Genomic DNA, 22,846 nt, shown 5'->3' on the forward strand with positions numbered 1-22,846 from the left:
AGGAGTGTAATTGCCACCAGGTGTGTAAACTTTTGTCATTCTCTTGGGTTGACCTTGTTAAGATGTAAGATGCCCAAGAGACCATGCTGTGGAGCAGAGGTAGCCTATAGGCTAAACCTTTTCTTTTTTTTCAACTGAAGAATTTTTACTGCATGCTCTTTACCCAGGGGTAAAACACAAGCTCATATGTAGGGCTTTTTGCACAATTTGCACCTTGCTTTATCCCTGCATGTGTAATGCATGAGGTCCTTTGTATGCCATTTTTCACTACAGCTTCTGAACGCAATGCTCATCTGCAGGGGTAGCCATATTTCAGAAGTGAGGGACACAGATTGTTCAGGATGATGATTTTTAGTCTGTTTTACTGCCAGATCTTGCCCAATGGGAGACCTGCTAACATTTAACTAGTGTAAGGGGTCTGGGCATGCCTCCCCAGATACATTTTTGGCTGTAATAGCCCAAATTTGGTGCAATCTGGCACATTCTAATGCCACTATTCCATCATATACTGATCTTAATAATTTATTTAAATGAGATGTTTTTTGTACAGATATCAGACCCTGCTTTATATAATGTAAATCGATTGTGTTTAGATTTATGTTTATACATAAGCTAGTTGATTTTTTTTTATTAATTAGGAAATGTGTGACTGCAAAAAAGTTCAGGATGCATTAGGAAAAGTGTCTATCTGGAACTGGCATGATGTTTTTTTTTACCTCCATGTTTTACAGACACATTAACAAAGTTTATATATTTTTATGGGGAAATCATACATCAAAATAAACTTACTACAAGGCTCCCAGTATTATTCTATAGTAGCCTACCTTAACTGTAAATTGCTTAAACTTTCTTGTCAAAATTCCAATTTTTTACCCTTTATAAACCACATGTGTAGATGCTTTAATTGTTTTGTTTTTTTCAGTTGTAACAGTCTCATTTTGGCTTTATTCCTTTCATGAAGTTCATGCAAATCTTGAATTAACCCATAAATAATCTCTTTTTGTGGACTTGATCCATATGCCTAGTTTGGAGCTGTCCTTGTACTGTTATGTTTTGGAAAGACTTTCCCCAGTTTATCTGTTGTAACTTGTAACATATCCATTTTTCATTATGTGCTGTTTAGTTTTTATGATGTCTTCATTTAAGAACAAAACAATAATAACTATATCATAAATCTTTAATTATCTTAGCAACATTTCATATTCATTTTTGTGAATGCAATGCAACAATAGATATAAACTATTCAGCACTTTACCAACATAAACGCCTTAAAGACCCTTGCCATAGGCCTATGTACATTTTTTTAATTTTTAATCATGCAGCCCTACTATCTATCTAATTTTTTAAATAGCACATAAACCATTAATAGGCCTAACTGAAAACATACATACATACATACATACATACACTCTTTACACTATTTTACATGGATGAGTTATCCAACCAATTGACAAGATGTAAAACGGGCTGTATGATTGGTAACGCTTTGGTAAATCATCTCATGTATGCTGATGATTTGGCCATTTTCTCTCCCAGCAGTGCTGGTTTTCAGTTGCTACTGAATATCTGCTCTGAATATGGGGTGAAATATGATGTGTTGTATAATGGTAAAAAGAGTGCTGTCTTGATATGCAGGACAAAAATGGACAAAGACATTTGTTTTCCAGACTTTTATCTATCAGGACAAGTGATGAGTGTCTGTAATAAAATTAAATATCTGGGTCACTACATTACAGATCAGTTATCTGATGATGAGGATATACTCAGGCAGCGTCGCATATTATATGCCCAAGCTAACATGTTGGTAAGAAAATTCCACATGTGCACGGCTGACGTTAAAATGAGTCTGTTTAAAGCTTATTGTACTCCTTTGTATACTGCTCCCTTATGGACTAAGTTCAAAAAGGCAAGCATGCAGAAGCTCAAGGTTGCTTATAATGACTGTATGAGGATACTGCTCAAAAAACCCAGGTGCTCTAGTGCAAGTGACCTGTTCTGTAATGCAGGGGTCAGCACCTTCCAGGCATTGTTGAGGAGTCTCATCTACAAATTCATTTGTCGCCTGAACGTCTCCCAAAATAGCATTGTTATGCTATTAGTAAATCCTAGGTTTAGTGCCATACGATACCAATCATCACTATGGAAACACTGGTATAAGTGTCTTTTATAGAAATGTAGTATTGTTGTTTCTTCTGGCTTTTATTTCTTTGTACATGTTTTTATTTGTTTTTAAGGTATGTTGTATGTCATGTCTGTGTCTCTTGAATGGACCTTGAGTCTGGAATAAAAACGTTGATACCCTAGTCCACATGAGTCAAACTCAAATTTAGGTTCACAATAAATTTTGGCCCGCCTAGTTTTTCGCCAAACGGTAGACGGGAAACTGTAGACGGGAAACTGTTTTCAAACTCCAATTACGCAAAACTGAAATCAGAATTTGGCAGATTTGCCAACTTTGAGACTCACCAGCTCCCCCAGAAGCAGAGAGTTTTCATATCTAGGCTGTGAAACCATTGACAGGTTGTTTTAAAAAAAAATGTAATCATTGTTTGGCTTGATTTGCTAAACTCTATGATGGCTGACGAACGTTTTGCTGACTTTTGTAGGACTTTTGCTGCGTTCCAGGCAACCCGTAACTCGTGTTTTCACAACCTTCTAGCCGTGAAAGTGCCCTGGAACGGCAGTCAACTTACTACTCGTGAACTGGTACCAGATGGTTGTACTCCTAGTTACAGTTTTTGACGTCACACACACATAAACAACAATGGCGACCCCCTTTGATGCTGTACAGACGCCGTTTATTAACAGTGATAAGATGAAATAAATAGACATAAATAGGCAACGTAAAGTAACCTAGATAGCTAACGTCAACGTTAGGTAGCCGCTAGCTAACGCTAGCTAGAAGGGTTTGTGGTGACTTGGCCTGGAACGCTCGTGAGTCGTGACTTGAAGTCGTAACTTACGGGCTAAAAATTGTGTCTGGAACGCAGCATTTATGTCAACTGAAGTTTGACAGAAGTCGAAACGCAACAAAACGTTGCAAAAAGTGACAAACGTTTAAAAAAAAAAAAAATTGACATAAAACGTCTGAGAAAGCCATAAAAAAGTCAGAAAAAACAGCAAAAATGACGAAAAAAAAGTGACATGCAATAATACAGTCGAAGATATTTAACTATATGTAAAAGCATGCCAATAGACTATATATGACTGGCCCTTAATGGGATTCCCTTTTTGAAAATGAGCCCTGGCCGTTTTCTGTCACGGTATGGAATTCCCATGGTCTCACTCTCAACAGCACGTGAGGGCAGCAGCTGTACAACGCGCCTTACTTTCTTCACTGCAGTGGTTGTCATGGCGGTGGTTGCTTGGCAACGCATTGCACTCGGAGATAATTTTGTGTCTTTGACAGTTGAGTAGACTTAGCTACTTTACTAGTATGGCTCTTACTGTGACAATCATTTAAATGAAATGAGTTATTAGCTACGGAAATGATAAGTCCAGGTAAAGTGACAAGAAGTGCAGAAGTAGGCCTATGTTTGATTTTGTGATTAAGGTTTTTAGTATCTGTAAACGTCTCTAACGTTCACGAACACGTCAGGCTCTTCGTCTACCAGGTACGTAACACAGCAGAAACAACTGTAACCTAATGTGTTCTCTTAATATACAGTCATTAATATTAATATTAAATTAATTAACACTAGTTGACAGAGAAATTGCAGTTCTTATTTTACATTTCCAGAATGAGCTAGGTAGGTACCTAGGTATCGACGTTAGTTTTCAAAGTGGGTCGTGGGTCGCGGAAACCTCAGGGGGTCCTTAAGGGGGTTCCAGGGGTCCCCCCAAAAAGGGGAATAATTTATTTTCACTGTAATACCATCCATAAGTAACATAGTGATACAATGTATGACTATTTCGGCGATGGGTTTCATAGAGCAGGGGTTCTCAAACGTTTTGTGTCGCCTTTAGAAGTTTTTGTTTACTTTTTCTATGTTTTTGTCGCCTTCATCGACGTTATTTTTGTGTATAGTCAACTTTATTAACAATGTATTGATCAATAGAAACTTTATTTCGAAATAGACAACGCTACACTTCATAAGGTATTGTATTCTAAATACAAAGTACCCGGATTAACTTGCTGTTGTTGTGAGCTTGCTCTCCGAGTACGATCTTTTATTAAGTAGCCTAAATTTATTAACAATGTATTGATCAATAGATACTTTATTTTGAAATAGAAAACGTTACACACATTCTAAACACAAAGTACCCGGATTAACTTGCTGTTTGGTCCTTGGTCTCCAAGTACGATCTTTTATTAAGTAGCCTAAATTGCACATATATATTTAACCCTTGGTACTAGCTCGCTTTTTCAGTCGACTCGATGGAAAATCAAAGTAAGATCAACAAAAAGAGTGAATGTATCTTTTTAGATAAAACAAATTTTGACAAAGTTTATATTTAGGTACATAATTTGAAGTTAGAAAAAATGTGTTAAATTGCAATTAATGCAGAATATCCCAGTTTGTCATATATCGTGACACAAGTATCGTGATAATATTGTATCGTGGGGCCTCTGGTGATTCATACCCCTACGGACTAGAGCACAACAATCCCCCTGTTGTCCTATTTCATTCACCCTTTTCTATGCTGTGTTTCTCATTAAAAGTGCTACAGTGGAATCAGACCCCATGGGCCATGGCAGACATGCCAGAGGCGAGTCTTTGTATCTCACGGTCAGACCGTGATGATGAAGAAGTTTCAGATAAAGAACGGGAAGATGTCCTCGTCCTTGAGACTGATTTATTGTCCATGGAGCCTGGTTTGGAAAACAGGTCAGAGTCAACTGAGGATATCACGACACGCACAGATGACAGCTACTACGTCACATGGACAGTTTGCATTGCCCTAGCTGTCCCAACAGGTAAAAAAAGACAAAAAGAAAAAGACGATCATTCCCTCCAATATCTTGAATCATATTGCAATCGCAATGTAAAAATAATCCTAATTAGAGATTTTCCTCATATCATGCAGCCCTACTATCTATCTATCTATCTATCTATCTATCTATCTATCTATCTATCTATCTATCTATCTATCTATCTATCCATATATCCATCTATCTATTTATCCGTCTATCTATCTATCTATCTATCTATCTATCTATCTATCTATGTATTCATCTATCTATGTATCTGTCTATCTATCAATATATCTATCTATCCATCTATCTATCTATTTATCTGTCTATCTATTTATCTATCTCTCTATCTATTTATCTGTCTGTCTATCTATCTATCTATCTATCTATCTATCTATCTATCTATCTATCTATCTATCTATCTATCTATCTATCTATCTACCTATCTATATGTCTGTCAGTCTATCTATCTATCATGTAAAAAACAGATTACAGTAGTTTCATCCTTGATTATTAATCATATATATTTGTCCCTATTTTAGGGGAAGAAGACACAGTCCATGAAGCTCCTGAAAAGACAAAGAAAGCAAATAAAGATTCATCTACTGTTTTGGTGAAAGCCCATAAAGCTCAGAGCTGCTATCATATTGAATACAAGTTGTTGCCAGGCGATACAGAGACAGTCAAAGTGGACCTAGTATTGTTTGGGCCAGTGGTAAAAATATACAAAGAAGACGAGTTCAAGGTAACCTTGTGCATGTATGTGTGTGTGTGTGTGTGTGCCCTTTATGAACAATTCATGAATATCCTGAATGAACGACAATAAAGCAGCTACATTGTCTAGAGTTACAGCAAATGACCCATCACTACACAGCGGTTATTATTGCCATGATAGGGTTGATGATTTCTGGTAACAAACATTTCAAAACATTCTGCTGTTGAATAAAAAATCTAATTTGCAAGTGCCTCTAATTAGGGCTGCACAATATGAGGAAAATATGCGACATATGCGATAACGTTAAATATTATAAACAGATATTAAAGTGTACTCAGTTCTGCATTTCTGCTGCTTTCAGTATTCTGCTAAAATCCAGCAAAATGCTTTTTGAATTTAAAACAAATAAAAGGAAATCATTTCAAAAATTATTTTATTGAACAAATTAAACGTTTGATTGGATTAAATATAAAAGGCACCACTAAAAAAAGAATGAAAGTTTTCTACTGATATTTTCTTTCAACTAACACAAAAAAACTTGGAGTGTCTTTCGCAAGATGTTGCAGCCTTTCGCGATGTGTATATTGCGGCAGTTGATATTGCGATAACGATTAAACAAACAATATATTGTACAGCCCTACCTTTTAATACAGAAATACATGTGTGAATTCTGTCACAGATTCTGAGAACATGGCATGAAGGAGATCGGACATGGGTTGGTTGGATACAGAATTTCAGCGTCAATGTCAACAGGGAGTTGCTGATCAGTCTACTTCCTCATAAGATCACGCTCCAGATATGGAACAGTAAGGACAAATTGTGCAGCCAGGCCCGCTATGAAAGACTGAAGGCCTTCAGATTGACACAGGATCAGACTGAAGATGCAACAGAGATGTGTGGTGAGCATCAATTTCAACATTATACATATTGTGTATACTGTGTTTTTATATACAATTATATAATTAAAATATTTTTTTATTCTAAGGTGACATCAAGACTATGGTGAAGAAACTGAGATTGTCATGTGAGAGCAAGTCAAACACACCTAAAAAACACAGAAGTCATATCCTGTTTCATTCCAGTTCAGAGGAGGACTCAGAAACAGGTACATCTACAATATTTGCCTTATTTGTTATGGAATCATAATTATACTACATTGGTTTATGTAGACACATTGGTTACTAATTATATATCTTTGCTAGAGTTCATGCTTATATACTTAGAATCAGATTCATTGCCAGGTAAGTAGCACTTACTAGGAATTGGCTTTGGTTTGATGCATACATAAAAACATATTTAAACATTAACATGAAATATACAAACAGTAAATACATAAACAAGTAATCCATGCATATAACTATATAACATGAAGAAAAAAAGCTATATTGTGTAAGCTATAGCTATATCTTTCGTAACCCTGTTTATAGACAATAACTTGGCTCTTCTCACCAAAACAGAATTTCAAAAACCCACAATTGATGCTTTGGACGTTGAGGATATCAAAAGCAATGGCACTGCCCCAGCTGAAATCAGTCCCATTCATTTGTTTGCGGGTGAGTCAACCTCTTATTCACACGGATAGCCTCTAAAACAGTGTTTAAAACAAAGCAACGTGTACCTGAGACCCCTCATCATATACATCCTGTATGTCTCCTGGTTATGACCACTTCAACCACAGTGTCACTTTTGTCTTCATTCTATTACATATTCAAGAACTGAAGAGGTAAAACCATCGTAATAAGAAAAAAGATGAAAAACATGTTTGATTTTTATGGTTCTTGCCCTGCTAATCACCTTGCAACCCCTCAGATTGATCTCGCTGGAGAAAATTTAATGTAATCATAGTCATATGATGGGCATAAAATGTGGACCAACTCTTTTTGTAGGTATTACTTGTCTTATTAACCTAAGTAGAAACTAGGGAACGAGACTAAGTTTGATGATGGTACTAGATGAAAAGTCAAATGATTCCAAAGTTACAACTATTCTTCCTGTGGGGAAAATAAAAGTCTGTACCAAATTTCATAACAATCCCAGTAGTTTCATGTCAATCCCAGTCTCAACCTCATGGTGGCGCTAGAGAAAAAAGTGAGGGGCTCAACCAAAGTCATACGGATTCATCTTATGGTGACTTTGAATATCTCAATGCCAAACCTCATTGAGATCTTTCCAATTTTTTCAGTCTGGACCAAAGTGGTGGATCACAAGATTTTAAATGTCAGACATTATGTTAACCACGAAAGCATTTTGTAGTATTTTGTTTTTGTGACTGCCAGGTGAGACCTCATTGACTGAATGCTTCCCAGTCTGTTCATCTGGTGTTTTTGAGGTCATGTGCAACATCTCTCTGGACAGACCATTAATATCTGACCAACTAAAGGCTGAACTCAATCCACTGGTCATCACAATTTTGTCTGCCGCCTCAATGCCTTCATCCCCAGTCCCCTTCCACGTCCTACAGGTGCGACTCACATCTCACTTAATCTTTATTAAAAATGTCACAATAAATACTTGGCTTGCACTGTACATGTACACCTCATTCACTATTTAGTTTTCACAAGTGATACCATTTTATTTGCAAGCTTTGACATTTAGCAGTAGCCTGACTCCGCCCTACTACGCGCTTCCACTCAATTTTCATTTTCCTTCAGTACTCCGTCTGGGTTTGCGGTATATTCTTGATGTTGAGGTTGTGCGCTAGTTTGAGTTGTAGTTCCATAATGGCGGCAGAGAAAGATGCGAGCGAAGCCATTCGGTCCGTTGTGGCAACGCTGCCGAATATCCAGAAGTTAAAGCCCGAGCAAGACCAATCTTTGCTGAGTTGTGTTGGTGGCCATGATGTCGTGGCCCTCCTCCCCACGGGGTTCAGGAACAGTTTGATTTTCCAGCTCGCTCCGTTAGTGGTGAAGGAGTCGGCTAAGGCTAACGCTAGCGACCAAACGTTAGCGATTGGTTATTGCAGATCCAGAATGGCTCTGGGCAGATCCAATACTTTTAAACTTCAACAGAGTACCCGCCTTCAAGGAAGTTAACACTGGTCAATGGAGAGTGGCCAGACTCTCTGGACTAATGAAATATACCAGAGTCTGGTAGGACCAGGCTAATGTACCAGAGTCTGGTAGGACCAGGCTAATGTACCAGAGTCTGGTAGGACCAGGCTAATGTACTAGAGTGTGGTAGGACCAGGCTAATGTACTAGAGTGTGGTAGGACCAGGCTAATGTACTAGAGTGTGGTAGGACCAGGCTAGTGTACCAGAGTCATGTAGGACCAGGCTAGTGTACCAGAGTCTGGTAGGACCAGGCTAATGTACCAGAGTCTGGTAGGACCAGGCTACTTTAGCAGTAGGGCTGGGATGATATTTATCCTGATTCGATTCTTTCACGATACATGGGTTCCGATTCGATTTGTATTGCGATATTTATTTATTGCGATTCTAGAAGTATTGCGACTCGATAGTATTGACTATTGTGATTTTTTTTCCTTCTTTTACAAAAACAAAACCGATTCTAGGGAAAAGAATCAATTTAAAAAATCGTCGCAAAAATAATTATGTTACATAGGATTTTCTATCCCCCCCATATTTAGCAGTGAGCTTTGATATGACATAGTTACAGGAAAAATGTGTGCCTGTATTTTGCCAGTACAAGTTCCATACCTTGCACAGAGTGTAGATGTATTCATTTTTTTTGTTTTCCCAGGAAAAATGTATGCCTGTATATTGCCAGTACAAGTTCCATAACTTGCACAGAACAAAGTTTCACAAGCATGGCACCAACATCTACTTCAGGGATGTGAATGTGATCCTGACTGGCTTGATGAGTCCTGAAGAGCTCAAAGAATTCCTCTCCGGTCCATCTCTTGAGATAGAGGTCCATGATCGTGACAGAAAGTTGGAAGAAACTAAGAAAACCCCAGCAGTGCTTGGCACCGGGTCAGATAAAGACATCCTATGTGGTGCGGCACTATTAAAACAGAAGGCAGCAGTCATTAACTCTCATGGTATTGCAAGCCTGAACTTCTCTGAGCTGCTACTTGGGAAGAAAAGCCTAAAGGTGCACTCACCGATCAGATGCTCCCCTCCACCTCCGCTGCAAAGTGCATGCAGGAAGATGACAGACACGGCAGCTAGTAGAGAGCCAATGCAACAAGGCCATTATTTTGATGCCAATTCTCAACTCAAAGTCAAGGTTGAGATAGCTTGTCCACTCAACATTAAGAACAACAGCTGTGAACTGGAGTCCTGTGATGGTCCGTTTGGGCGCATCATCTACCTCTTCGATTACAACAACTTCCCTTTGATGACCAAGCTGAGGTCCGAAATCCTCAGAATCAACGCATCAGCTTTCCATCTGGACTCACAGTCACTGGAAAATATAGAGAAATCCCTATCAAATTACATAATGACTTTCAAAAACGATGAGAGCAAGGATCTGGATTTTGTTACAGGATTCCACGTGCTGGATAAGAGAAAACACATCTTTGTTCTTGAAGGGCTGAAACATAAAGCGGTGAAGAGACTTTGTGATGCTGTTCCGATGAAGTAAGCCCATGAACACTGTCTTGCCCTAACAGCTAGTGCTAACAATTTTCAGCTGTGCTGTCCATTTGGAGCCAATGTTTAAATTCCAATGAGATTCCTGCAGCTTGTGTGATGTTTTGCAGGCTGAGTGGGAGTGATGAGGAGCAGGTGATAGTCCTCTACAATTCAAACCTGTGTTTCTTCAAGCGCATCTATGACTCACTAGATGTGGGCCTGACTCCTATCCATCTACATGAGTCACTAGAGACCATCATGAGACAGCCTCTGGTCTACATTAGAGGCATGGTCCCCCAACTCTGCTTCCAAGCTTTGTTAAGGTACCCATTTCGTTACAGTGGCCTTAAAGGACCATACCTGTGATTGCCTGTTTTATTCATTAAATACAATACATGAATACTGTACATCAAAGCAAACTAGGGCTGAATACCAGTTTTTGTGCTTCGAAGCTTTGGTACTAATCAACAGCGAATATTTTAAGCATGTGAGGGCAGCTACTGTACACGCCTCACTTCCTTCACTACAGTGGTTGTCATGGCAGGGCAATGCGTTGTACTTTTATTTTGCCTAGGTTTTTAACAGTTTTAGCTGTTTTTATATTCTCTCTAACAATTGTTTATAACGGCCCCTTATTGTTTTATGTCAAGCCCTTTGAATTGCCTTGTTGCTAACATGTACTATTTAAATAAAGCTGCTTTGCCTTGCCTAGGTTAAGCCAGCTTTGTCAAGTAAGGCAACTCAAAGATGTGGTGCAGTGCAGCCTCTTCCCATCAGCTGACATGATTCTCAGCATGAGCAAGGAATATGCTGAGCAGTGGGAGCAAAAAGCCTCAGCAAACACTGAGGTGGACATGCCCACTCTGCCTGTCCACATTAAAAGACATCCACTGCTCAACACGCACAACAGAGAGTACACGAAATGGAAACACAACAGCCAGCGGTTGCCGCATAAACAGTCGAAGGACTTCATTCAGGTCCGTAGGTGTAAAATAATTCTGAGTAGAATCTGACTAATTAACTGAGCCACTCATAATGTTATGCATCACTTTCCAGGACAATATTAAAAAGGTTCAAGAGGAAAGTGAGCGGTTGCAGAAGCCAGAGGCTGCTGTATTAAGGATCGAACAGTCTGAAGCCAGGCCAACACACAACTACAGCATCCAAACCTTCAACTCAACTGAACAAGCCAAGGAGTTGCTCCGCAAAGAGATGTCTAAGGTTGGATGAATGTTTACGACTTCCTCTTCTGTGCGCCGGGTTTCGTTTAGAAACTTGAGACGGGAGAATGGAGTTGGAGTTGAGAGATGGCGTCTCTATAAACAGATACCTGCACGTGAATGCAGATAAATGATTGAAAAAGCTAATAAATATAAAAATTGTCAGACGATAGCCAGTGGGTTCCGAAATAGCATTTCGGCCAATGCATTCCGCCTCTTTTGCTTACTTTTGGTTTGCTTTTTACTTACTGCAAGCCCACTCAAATGTGATTGGTCAATACTACTCGGACTAAAAATCTTGTCCAGTTGCCTACAGGTTCTTCACGCATATATCTGTTAGAGATTAAAAGGACAAATCCAATAATCTAAACCTGTATTTAAAAATTGCCAGCAAAAATGTAAACTCAATGAAGTCACAATGAAGTACTTATGTAGTTAAAAGGATAAGGCTGGTATTATTCTTTATGTTTTGTGTGTGATGGGACAAAGAAAGTGTCCAGCGAAGAGTTACTGAAATGTATTGTGCTTCTCTGATGATAACACTAGGTGCCAGGGCGGAGGTTTACCTACAGTCAGCAGTATTGGAGTGCTACAGTGGATCAAGAAGATGTGCCTTCTAAAAATGACTCCCACTCCACTGCTGCCTCTCCAGTTTGGTTTACAAGTATGAGCAGCGACAAGTCCAAAGTGCACCCTAGACACCCAGATGAGGCTCGTGTGGAAGAGCTGAGGAAGGTGATGCCTTTGACATTCCCATGAATCTTAGCACAGGGATAAAAAATGTTTTGACTGTTTACTTCTCTCTGACTCAGTAGCATATAATAGGACATGCATAATAATATTAACCTTGCTGTTCTCTCCGGAGGAAGTCAGTGTTAGGGTGTGTATGTAGACATATTCGAGCAGGGGTGTCAAACTCAACTTCACTAAGGGCCTGGAAAAAGAGAATCACATCAAGGGCCAGACATGTAAAGTTTATTGACATGCTTTTATTTCATCAAAAAAGTTAATATATATTTGACTGAATTATTGCATTGCCGCTTTTTTGTAATTTTTGTTGCTTTTATCACCTTTTTTTGTGGCTTTCTCAGACATTTGTCACTTTTTTAAAATGTGTCCCTTTTTAAATTACATTTTTATCATTTTTTTTTGTCATAGAATTTAACAAATTAAGCAAAACAATGATCATTTTCTTTTACAACAGCCTGTTTTACAGCCCCAATATGAAAAGTCTTAAAGTCAGTAATTCTGCCAAATTCTGATTTGAGTGTAGCGTAATTACAGTTTGAAAAACAAGTTTCCCATGTTTTGGTTTGGCGCACAACTAAGTGGGCCTAATCTTTTGAGAACCTAAACTAATATGCGGGCCAGATCAAAATCTGTGAGTGGCTGGGTTCGGCCCGTGGGCCTTGAGTTTGACACAAGAGTATTAGATGGTTACATTGATAATACTTCTGTTCACTGTGCTTCCAGCCATGGAGAGAGAACATCCTACATGCCACTATATTGAAGCCTACACTTTCAAGGGACGTATGGCCCTGGAGCCAGCGCTCTGAGGACTTTCAGCTCTACAGACAACCTACTTTCTTCCACCCACATCCTGTTACTTGTCACCCTGGTGGGCGTGCCTGCTGCAATAAGTAATTGCTACTGTTCATTAGCTTTAAGTATACAGCCAATCTATGGTACAGATCCATCATAGAGCAGATAGAAATGTCTCTAACGACAGCTGCCTCAATATAGTATGTCATACAGCCACATAACAGTTACTTGAGGCCACATGACAGGTTTTGGGGCATGGCTGCTATATGTTTTTTTCCGTGTCCTACATTGCTGAAAAAAACAAAAGTCTCCAAAAATTCGACTCCAATAAAGGTATAACATTATAGTCCAGGTGATATGTTCACTTCTTCATAAAAGCATGGCATTTGGTACAGTTTGAGGCCCTGAACTTTTTTTTTTAGAAGTGGAACCATCGCAAAAACATCTGGTGGTGGCCATGTTGGCCGTTTTACTTTTCCGGCATAACCAATTTATGTATTTTGCATCATATCTCCTGAACCAAACATGATAACACAGAATAGGTGATGTCCACCCCCATGTTTTGATGGTCAAAGATTACAATGACGCCACATACAACAGCCTAAACTGTTCAAGCGAACAGTTAATAGTGAATTCAGTGACACTGAAGAAGAAAATCACAGTATTTGAGAACCTTGGCTAGACTTTACAATATCATGTCTGTTGCATGCATGTGTAGAATTTTAAACATGTAATCATTTTGTTCATTAACCCTGATGATACAGGGACTGTAAAGAGTAGAACAATACAGAGACAGAGCGCATTTAAGTCCCGCCCACACCGGAGGGGAAAACAAACTCTCCGCTCTCCATTGACTTGTATTGGGTGAAGGTTCCTCCTCGTCAATTTCTTCTGCTTGCAAACAACAGAGCAATGCCTAAAAGCTGCTGTGTGGTGGGATGCACTAACAAGAGGGTAAAGAACCCAAACCTATGTTTTTATAAGCCACCAAACCCAAAACTGAGTCTTTAAGAAGACAAGGCGTAAGGCATCAGCAGGAAGAATGGGGAAACTGTGGATCTTGACACTCAGTACGCCTAACGTTATGTGTGCAGCAAGCACAACACACCAACCCGATTATCGGCCGTCGGACAGTCTGGCGAGGTCAGTGACTCGAGTCTGTTCGGTGCGTCCCCTGCCGTCGTCCGTCGGAGGAGCAATGGTGTTCATTTGGGCCGATTTGACTTGTTGAATCGGAAGGCGGGCAGTCAGACTCAATGACCAATCTGGTTGGTGGAGGGCTAACCCGGAAATGACGAGCGGGATGAGCGACACTAACGCCTCTCAAAATCTGACGAAAAAATCGTATACACTGACCTTTGTCGATCTAAAATGAAGACAGATTCAGCAACTGCACGGCCTATTTCTCGCTTAAAATGTTTTCAGAAACACGTTTCGGTGAACTATTTTCGTAAAATACGAGATCGTATTCTGAACGAGCCGCCATTATGGTCTGGCTTTGAAATTCGGGAGAAGCCAGACCCACGTGACGCATTCGTCCAATTAGCTACCGGTTAAAAAATTTTGGCCGACAATACAGATTAGTGCTGCCTGCTGTTATGGAGACGTATTACGTCTCGCGCACACGCAGAACGTACGCTCAAGTCGGCGTCGCTTCAGTGTGTTCTGAGGCACTTTTTTGACCAACTCGGGGAGGTTCTGCCGACGGTCGACTGTCGGGTTGGTGTGTCAGAGCCTTTAGGCTAACTATAAATCTGTAAGTTAAGCTAACGCATGTGTAGAAATCAGATAGCTATGCAGTATAATGTTAGCAAGTGCCTCAGCTTGCTAACATTAGCTTATTTACAGCTAACTTGTCCTTTCCGGTAGACATAGGGTGCTAAAATAATCCTTAGACATCCTTAATTCTAATGTTTTTAGCTAGCTACAGGTATTTGTGTGAAATATTGTGGTGCCGATTGTTTTCCGATTTTTGGTAGGCGTGGTCTTTTATAGTATGACGAATAGTGCTCTTTCTCTATTCAATATGACCTTAAAATTTAACTTTTGTTGGTTGACAGAGTACAAAGTTGGCAGCTCCTACCCAACCCAACGAGCCAGAGAGAGACAGAGAGAGAGAGAGAGCAATGGTGGTCGAGCGAGCTAGAGAGTGAATGAAGAGAGGGAGCAGTGCTAGCAAGAACAAAGCAGTGAATCAGATAAATAAACTTTATTTTCTGATTGTTTCCGGTAGTTACGTTTTAAAGCACAAATAAACATGATGCTTTAGGCAAGATGGTATCATTGTAATCCTTGACCATCAACCACCGATTTTCACATAGCCTTTCACCTGGACTATTGCAAAGAAGTTAAAGTTGATCCAGTTACTTCCAATCTATTTGTCTTATAGTATTTTTTTACTCTGCTGTTAGACAGGAAAAGTGCCGTAGTGTAGCTACACCTCTTCAGCTTCGTTATTCCACAAGCTAGCTAACTATTCTAGTGTCTCTCGATGTTTCTCAGTGTTTTCTTTCCTCTTCTCCTCCACTCTCCCGTGTCTCCGCTCAGCCGTTTTGCGTGTGTGTGTCTGGGTTTGTTTGTTTGTGTGTCTGTCTGTCTGTGTGCATGTCTGCCTGTGTGTGTGTGTGTGTGTCAAACTGGTTAGGCTACTGAGAATGTTATTTTTCATTTGAATGTTTATGCCGCGGCCGGAAAATTATCGAGCGTTATAATCGATTATGGTGGGCCACTGCATCGATGCAACATCGTCCATGTCCGCATCCCGATGCATCGATTATTTGATTAATTTCAACACCTCTAGCTCTGTGGCGCTTCAGGGAGTATTGCTATCTTGAGCCAGCGGGAAGTGATCGCGTCATTGACCAACAAAAACCTGTTCTAAAGTCAATAGCGCAGTATTTCATTGTTATTTTAACAGCCAATTAGTAAAATGCGCCTAAGCTTGTGCACAGCGCAAGCACACTATGCTTGTGACACACACAGGGACGCACAGCAGCACACACACATGCAGAAGATTACAAATGAAAATATTACGGTGTAAATCCTCCATCATAACAGCAATGCGCCAAGGTCCAAACGCGCCTGGCTTTTAAAGGGAATGGGAGATGATCTCTGATTGGTTGATTTCATGTTACGCCCAAAACACACCTCTGATTAATGAAGACACTAAGTACAACCCTTTAGGACCATGCACCCGGCGCACGGACCCATTTTTCCACCATCAAACTAGCAAAAGTGGATTTGGACACGCCCTAAACACACCTGCGCCATGCGCTTCATACTGTGTGCTTTGATCGTTAAAATAGGGCACTATATGAGTTATTTATGTTTTGCCAGTTAAAGACTTAAATCAGGCTGTTTTCAGAACTGGGGTCTCATGGGTAAAAAGATTTAAGTTATTGTCGTAACTCCCCAATCCCTGGATTGTTGGGATTGACATGGACATGAGGACTAGATGGCAAATATTCTTATCCATTGAATTAGTTGACTAACTGAAATGTATCAGGTAAGGTGAGGTATTAAACCACAATGTTGTAGGGCAAGCATTAAGGCCCAACTTTAATGTTGTCTTTGAACAGCGTGCAACAGCTTGGATTTAGCCACACCAAGCTATGTTATGCATTTGCCATTGTTTTGATGCTGTTGGGACACACATTCTCGCATTGCCAGACCTTCGTCGTTGATATAGACTAGAACACACAGTACTTTTCTTGCCACACAAGCAGTGCATGTGCCACTTCATGTAGATGGTGAGTAACCCAAAACTCACAAACTGGCACTGTTGTTGCTCCCACTGGTTGGGTTTCAAAGATACCTTGTAATAACTTTGCCATTTTAAATGTAAAACTGTACAAAACATGGGGAAAAAGGGATGGCTATAAATGACTCAGCACTAAATTCAACAGTCTAAGAGTATCCAAGAGTGGAGTTTTTCCTATAATGTCTGGGCCATAAGCTTTTTTTTAGTATTGAGGTCCAATATTGATTTGTTTTGATCGAAGCTCCAGATGGCGGCTGTTTGAGCCAGTATCCGTTTTTGCTGCTGAGTAACACACTCCCACACCGCACTGGAGAATAGATTTTGGTCGGGGAGGAACCTCAGTGATATAAGCAGTGAACAAAAATGATCTGTTGAAGCTTTAGTGCGTAACTTTTTTACATTAATGAATGTACGTTACATTCAAGCCATTGCCAAATGAGTTGCTACAAAGCTAATTAAGACTATCAGCTCCTCAACTCTCTCTGTATTTCTCACTATGGCTATGTTGAGAAGATTGTGGCGTCCGGCGACTTTCGTGCGCAAAAAAACCCCGAGTGAAGATAATGACCTCTTCTGAAGAGTCCATCATGTTTTTTTAATCGTCCGTGTCCTTCCTGGCTAACCTCGCACTACGTGGGGGGTGCGCCATCACAGAAGGCTTGTATCATGTGGATGTGCCGACAGTTTTGTTGTCATTACCTAGAATTAACCATGGGGGCGACAGAAACTACGCACTATAGCTTTAATGTCTGTCCTGTTGTTTGTCCAGCCATCCAGTGAAGTAAAATCAATGTTGTTGCTGTTTAGTTTATCAGTTATATGATCAGAAAAGTAGGGCTGCTCCCTCTTAGTCGATTAGTCGACTAATCGGTCGTTTTGGTCTCAGTCAACTTAGATTTCTTTAGTCGATTAGTCATGTTTTAGGTTTTTTTTTCATGCTGAATGACTTATTTCCAAGAAACGTACGAGCACATCTCTGGTAAACACAAGAATTAAAGTGGTGCTTTAGCAGGACTCTTTGCGGAGAAACTCAGATTTACAGATATGTCGATTAAATCAACCAATCGATTAGTCGTTACAATTGAATGAGTGTTAGTCGACTAAGAATTTCTTCAATCGAGCACAGCCCTACAGAAAAGCATAAAATCCACAGAGTTCAGTGTGTGTGCTGTTGATCCTCAGGAGACCTTCTGCAGCAGGAGCAGCTCGAGGCAGCCAGAGCTCAGTACTGTCGCTGGCTGAAGAAGCTGCTTCCTGGCGGCAGCACCAACCCACCAGGCAAGGGCTCCTTCCCCGAGTTCAAGTGTCACATGGGGGGAAACTCAGAGAGATTTCAGGATATACTGAAAGATGAGCCTAAGAAGTATTCACTGAGGAAACCAGGCATGGTGCTGAAGGTACAGTCTTTTAGGTTATTTAGATGACTATTTTTTGGGCACAGCAGACATGAACACACAACTGTAAGCCTCAGTAATATCTGGACAGCAGCACCATTTTCTGATGCTGTGACTTCGTGCCATTATTTTTGAAATGCTCTTAAAGGGATAGTTCAGATAATTTGAAGTGGGGTTGTATGGCAGTCGGCATGCCAACTGTTTGGAGAAGCAGACACTGAGCAATGTACTACTGTTGACGGGGGCAGCACAAAGAGCAGCAAAACCCAATTTAAAAAGTGTACGTTATATTTAGAATTATTTTCACCGCTTTACCTTGCCATCAGACAGCCCCTTTTGCCTTTTAGTGCGTAAAACTTCTCCAAACTGGGGGGGTGCCGACTGCCATCTACTGTACACCGACTATGGACAAGTTCCTCATACAACCACACTTCAAAAGATACGAACTATCCCTTTAATGTGGAATGACTTCTAGAAATCTGTGGGTAATCCAACATTGCCAAGACAAATTCAAGAAATAGGTGGAACCCCAGTATACATAAGAATCACCTCAATTCTCTGTAGGTGCATCATCACTACGAGTAACCCTTTCACTATGTCATATTTTAGATTTAACTACTATTTATTCATTCATTCATTCATTCATAACATGCATGAATGAAAAAAAAGGAACAGGAAGAAGAAAAAATCTTATGGTACCTGTCACTTATTTGTGCACATCAAAAAACAAAAAAAACAAACAAAAACAAAACAGCTACTTCAAGAGTGGATCAACCCCAATCCTCACCCCAAACACCAAACATTATCAGTACTACCTATCTTTACATGTAATTATCATCATTTTAAGCATATTAGTCATCTTTTTTTGTGTAACATTCCTGTATTTTTGTCTTATACAATTTTTAAATTTACAAACAGTATCGCCGCACTTCAGTTCATAGTCCAATGTGTTCCACAGTTTAACTCCATATATGGACAAACACCTCTGTTTTTTGTGTATACGTGAGTGGAAAAGAGTTTTAAAATGATATTGCCTTCTATGGCCATCTTCCTCTGATACAGGAGTAAATACATTTTGTAAAACCATAGGCAAAACTCTTTGCTTAGCTTTCCACATAAAAATCTAAATCTTCAAATCAACCAAGTCTTTGAATTTTAGAAGTCCAGATTTTATAAATAAACTATTAGTGTGTTCTCTGTAGCCTGTTTTATTGATAATCCTTAATGTTTTTTTCTGTAACAAAAACAGAGGTTTTGTGTTAGTAGGGTATGTATTACCCCAAACTTCTATGCAGTATCCAAAATATGGGAGTATTAGGGAATTGTACAACATAAGCAACGTTGAATAATCTAAAACATCTTTAACTTTATACAAAACCCCAATGCTTTTACAAACTTTACTCTTAATATAAACTATGTGTTCTTTCCAATTCAATTTATCGTCCAAAATAACACCTAAAAACTTTATCTCATTAACTCTTTCAATATCAATTCCTTCAATTGCTATTCTTACATTTTCATTCTTTTTACAATTACCAAAAATCATGTATTTTGTTTTTTCCCAATTTAAACATAATTTATTTTTGTCAAACCATTTCTTAATTTTTCCCATTTCTGAATTTATCTTTTCTATAATTTCTGACAGATTATTTCCAGAATAAAAAATGTTGGTATCATCGGCAAACATCAAAAACTGTACTACCTTAGACACTTCGCAGAGGTCATTAATGAACAAAATAAAAAGTAATGGGCCTAAAACAGACCCTTGTGGTACTCCACATATTATGTCTTTTAACTCAGATTTTTGACCATTAATTTGAACAAACTGTTGTCGATTGCTGAGATAACTTTTGAGCCATTTATGAGCTAGACCCCTAATGCCATAATTGTATGATTTTGACAATAACAGACTGATTTATGGTGTCAAAAGCTGCTTAAGTCGATGAAAACCCCACTGTGTGTTGCTTATTCTCAGCGCAGATGTAGATTTTTTTTCTGTGAGTTCAATTAATCGCCAAAGCTGTTGATCTTTTTGCTCTAAAGCCATATTGTTTTTCAGTAATTAATTTATGTTTTTCTAAAAAAATATTTAGTTTTTGAGAAAACCACTTTTTGAGGATTTTAGAAAACTGAGAGAGCAATGACACTGGTCTATAATTATTAAAGTGATGTACATCTCCCTTTTGAAAAGTGGAAAAACTTTGGCGACCTTCATTTTCTCAGGAAAAACACCAAATGTATAGACAAATTAAAAATAAAAGTCAGAGGATTAATAATGCAGTCAATGGTCCTTTTTTTACAATGGTCATGTCCAGTCCATCACTATCAGTAGATGTTTTATTTTCACATTTGCTAACAATAGACACAATTTCATTTTCCTTAACCTCACCCAGGAACATGGACTGCATTATTCTACTTTCCATTCTACAGGTAGTATTTTGCCTTTGGTTAGATATATCAATTGATTTGGCAATGTTCTCCCCAATATTAATAAAAATGAGTTAAATTCATTGGCCACATCTATGCTATTGTTCATAACAGTTTCATTGTACACAAAATATTCAGGAAACTTAATATGTTGTGAGTTTGGTTTTATTATATTATTTAATATTTTCCATGTTGTTTTTCATATTACCTTTTTTATTCTTTCAATTGTTTATTGTAATAATCCCTTTTGGTTTCTCTTAAATATTGTCAATTTATTTTTTTGTATGCTTTATATTTGGCTTCACAATTAGGTGTCCCACTTTTACCAAAGTCTTTATACAATCTGTTTTTCTTTTTACATGCTTTAATTAATCCTAATGTCATCCAAGGTTTATCATTTTTATGGGATTTCTTTGACAGCTTTAGTGGGCAACTTTACCATAACTAGATATATACATATTTAAAAAAGTTTCATATGCTATATTCACATCGGTCACATAAACACCTGACCAGTTCTGTTGTGAAAGCTCACTCCTAAAGTCATTTATTGTTTTCCGGTTCTTACTAAATATGAAGGCTGATGTGAGCTCTTGTATGTCTCAGGTTGCATATCACATATGGTTAAAACAGGCAAATAATGACCGCTTAAGTCATTTATCAATAATCCACTTTGAGCAATTTTTTGAACATCATTTGTGACAATATTATCAATTAATGTGGCACACGAGCTAGTAATTCTGCTAGGCTGTCTAATTAAAGAAAAAAGAGATCTTGTATGCAATGCATCTAAGAAATCTGAAGTAAACTTACATTTAGATTGATTAAGAAAATCAATATTGAAATCACCACTTATTAAAAGTGTTTTCTGGTTATTCTGTGTATCAAGTAATTGCTCAAATTTGTCCTGAAAAACATCTATTTTGGATCCTTGAGCTCTATAAATGCAAGCAACAATCACATTCCTGTTTTTTCCCATATCAATTTCAACAGCTACACATTCAAAGATTCCCTCGATTGCAATAGACATTTTTTCAACAAGTTTGCATTTCAAATGACTGTCAACATACAAAGCCACACCTCCTCCTCTTTTTTCTGATCTATTTACGTAATATAACTTGTATCCTTCTAGTTCAAAGTCTACTCCCTTTTCATTACTAATCCATGTTTCAGAAACTGCTATTATATTGAATCGACTTGTAAATGTAGTGATATAGTCCTTCATTTTGTTGAAATTTGCATAAAGACTTCTGATGTTGAAATGAACAAGCGACCAATATCTTTATTATAAAGATATTGGTTCTAGCTGCTTTTCCACTTCTGCTGGGTTTTTTTCTCTCACAATGCTTGCATCAGTTCAGTGTTTGTCTGGATTCTGGTTGCAGTTGACTGTAATAACCTTAAGCTTTTAAGCCAACAGCGGTTTTATGTGTTGCAGCCCTTGCCTCAACTGTCTGTGATGAACTCGGGCGACAACCAAGCAGAGAAACAGAAGAGCGTGGCTCTGGCCCCAAGCCCCTGTGGGGACTGCAGCCTCGGCAGCAAAAACAACGCCATCGCCAGACAAAACTCCACGTACAACAATCACCACTACATGTCAGTTTTGAGTTAGTTTTTATTTTTTTAAAAAGAAACTCATATACTAGAGAAAATCCCGAGGGCTTTGTGTTCATGTGGTACGTTCTGTTGCTTCTTACAGCGGAGTCAATAAGCAGCATTCATTCCTGTACAAGCGGACTGCCCTGCCTCTGACAGACGACGAGAGGAGTATCTTCACTTTTCAAAAGTATGACCCAAACATGAAGACACACACATCAGCTGTCCAGCCTCTCAGGAACATTGGTAGAAGGCAGAAGCCACAAGAACTGTACCCTGTAGACAGGGTTCAACATTAGCACCATCCACCAGCCAAAAGCTTGTAGACTCGCTTCACTCACCAGCCAAAAAAACAAGGGTAATCTGTTGAGTGGCTGGTAAAACGTGAATATTTCCAAGCCATTTCACTGGTGGACGAAAAAGTTAATTTTGAACCCTGCTTGTAGACCAAATAGGCCAATAAGCATAAAAACTCTCTCACAGCCTGAGGAAGGCTCAAGCCGACTCGCGTTGATTGATTTTTAATGTCTTGTTCTATGTGTTAACCCTCCTGTTGTCCTCGGCTCAAATTTGACCCATTTTCTCGATGTCAGAAATTTGGGTTTCTATCAACCAAAATGTCCAAAAAAAATAACGTGGATGGTTCACTACAACGCTCTTTACAAGTCAAATAAATTATAAGTTCACTACTTTCATTGAATTTAGCATAAAGAGAAAAAAAAATTTTTTTTATAAAAGAACGTT

General features: G+C 38.9%; 1 protein-coding gene across 1 annotated transcript; it reads left to right on the forward strand.

Moving 5' to 3' along the window:
• Positions 1-3,485: 3,485 nt before the first annotated feature.
• On the forward strand, positions 3,486-22,401 carry cfap92 (cilia and flagella associated protein 92 (putative)). The gene is made up of 16 exons (XM_039799131.1): positions 3,486-3,614; positions 4,664-4,918; positions 5,458-5,660; positions 6,310-6,529; positions 6,616-6,735; positions 7,088-7,183; positions 7,907-8,091; positions 9,331-10,172; positions 10,295-10,489; positions 10,879-11,143; positions 11,223-11,387; positions 11,933-12,121; positions 12,860-13,004; positions 17,871-18,085; positions 21,945-22,102; positions 22,206-22,401. Exons 2-16 carry the CDS (start codon positions 4,693-4,695, stop codon positions 22,399-22,401), a joined length of 3,420 nt encoding a protein of 1,139 aa, XP_039655065.1. The 5' UTR covers positions 3,486-3,614; positions 4,664-4,692.
• Positions 22,402-22,846: the final 445 nt, after the last annotated feature.

This window comes from Perca fluviatilis, chromosome 4 (genome assembly GCF_010015445.1).
Source record: "Perca fluviatilis chromosome 4, GENO_Pfluv_1.0, whole genome shotgun sequence".
Classification (NCBI taxonomy): domain Eukaryota; kingdom Metazoa; phylum Chordata; class Actinopteri; order Perciformes; family Percidae; genus Perca; species Perca fluviatilis.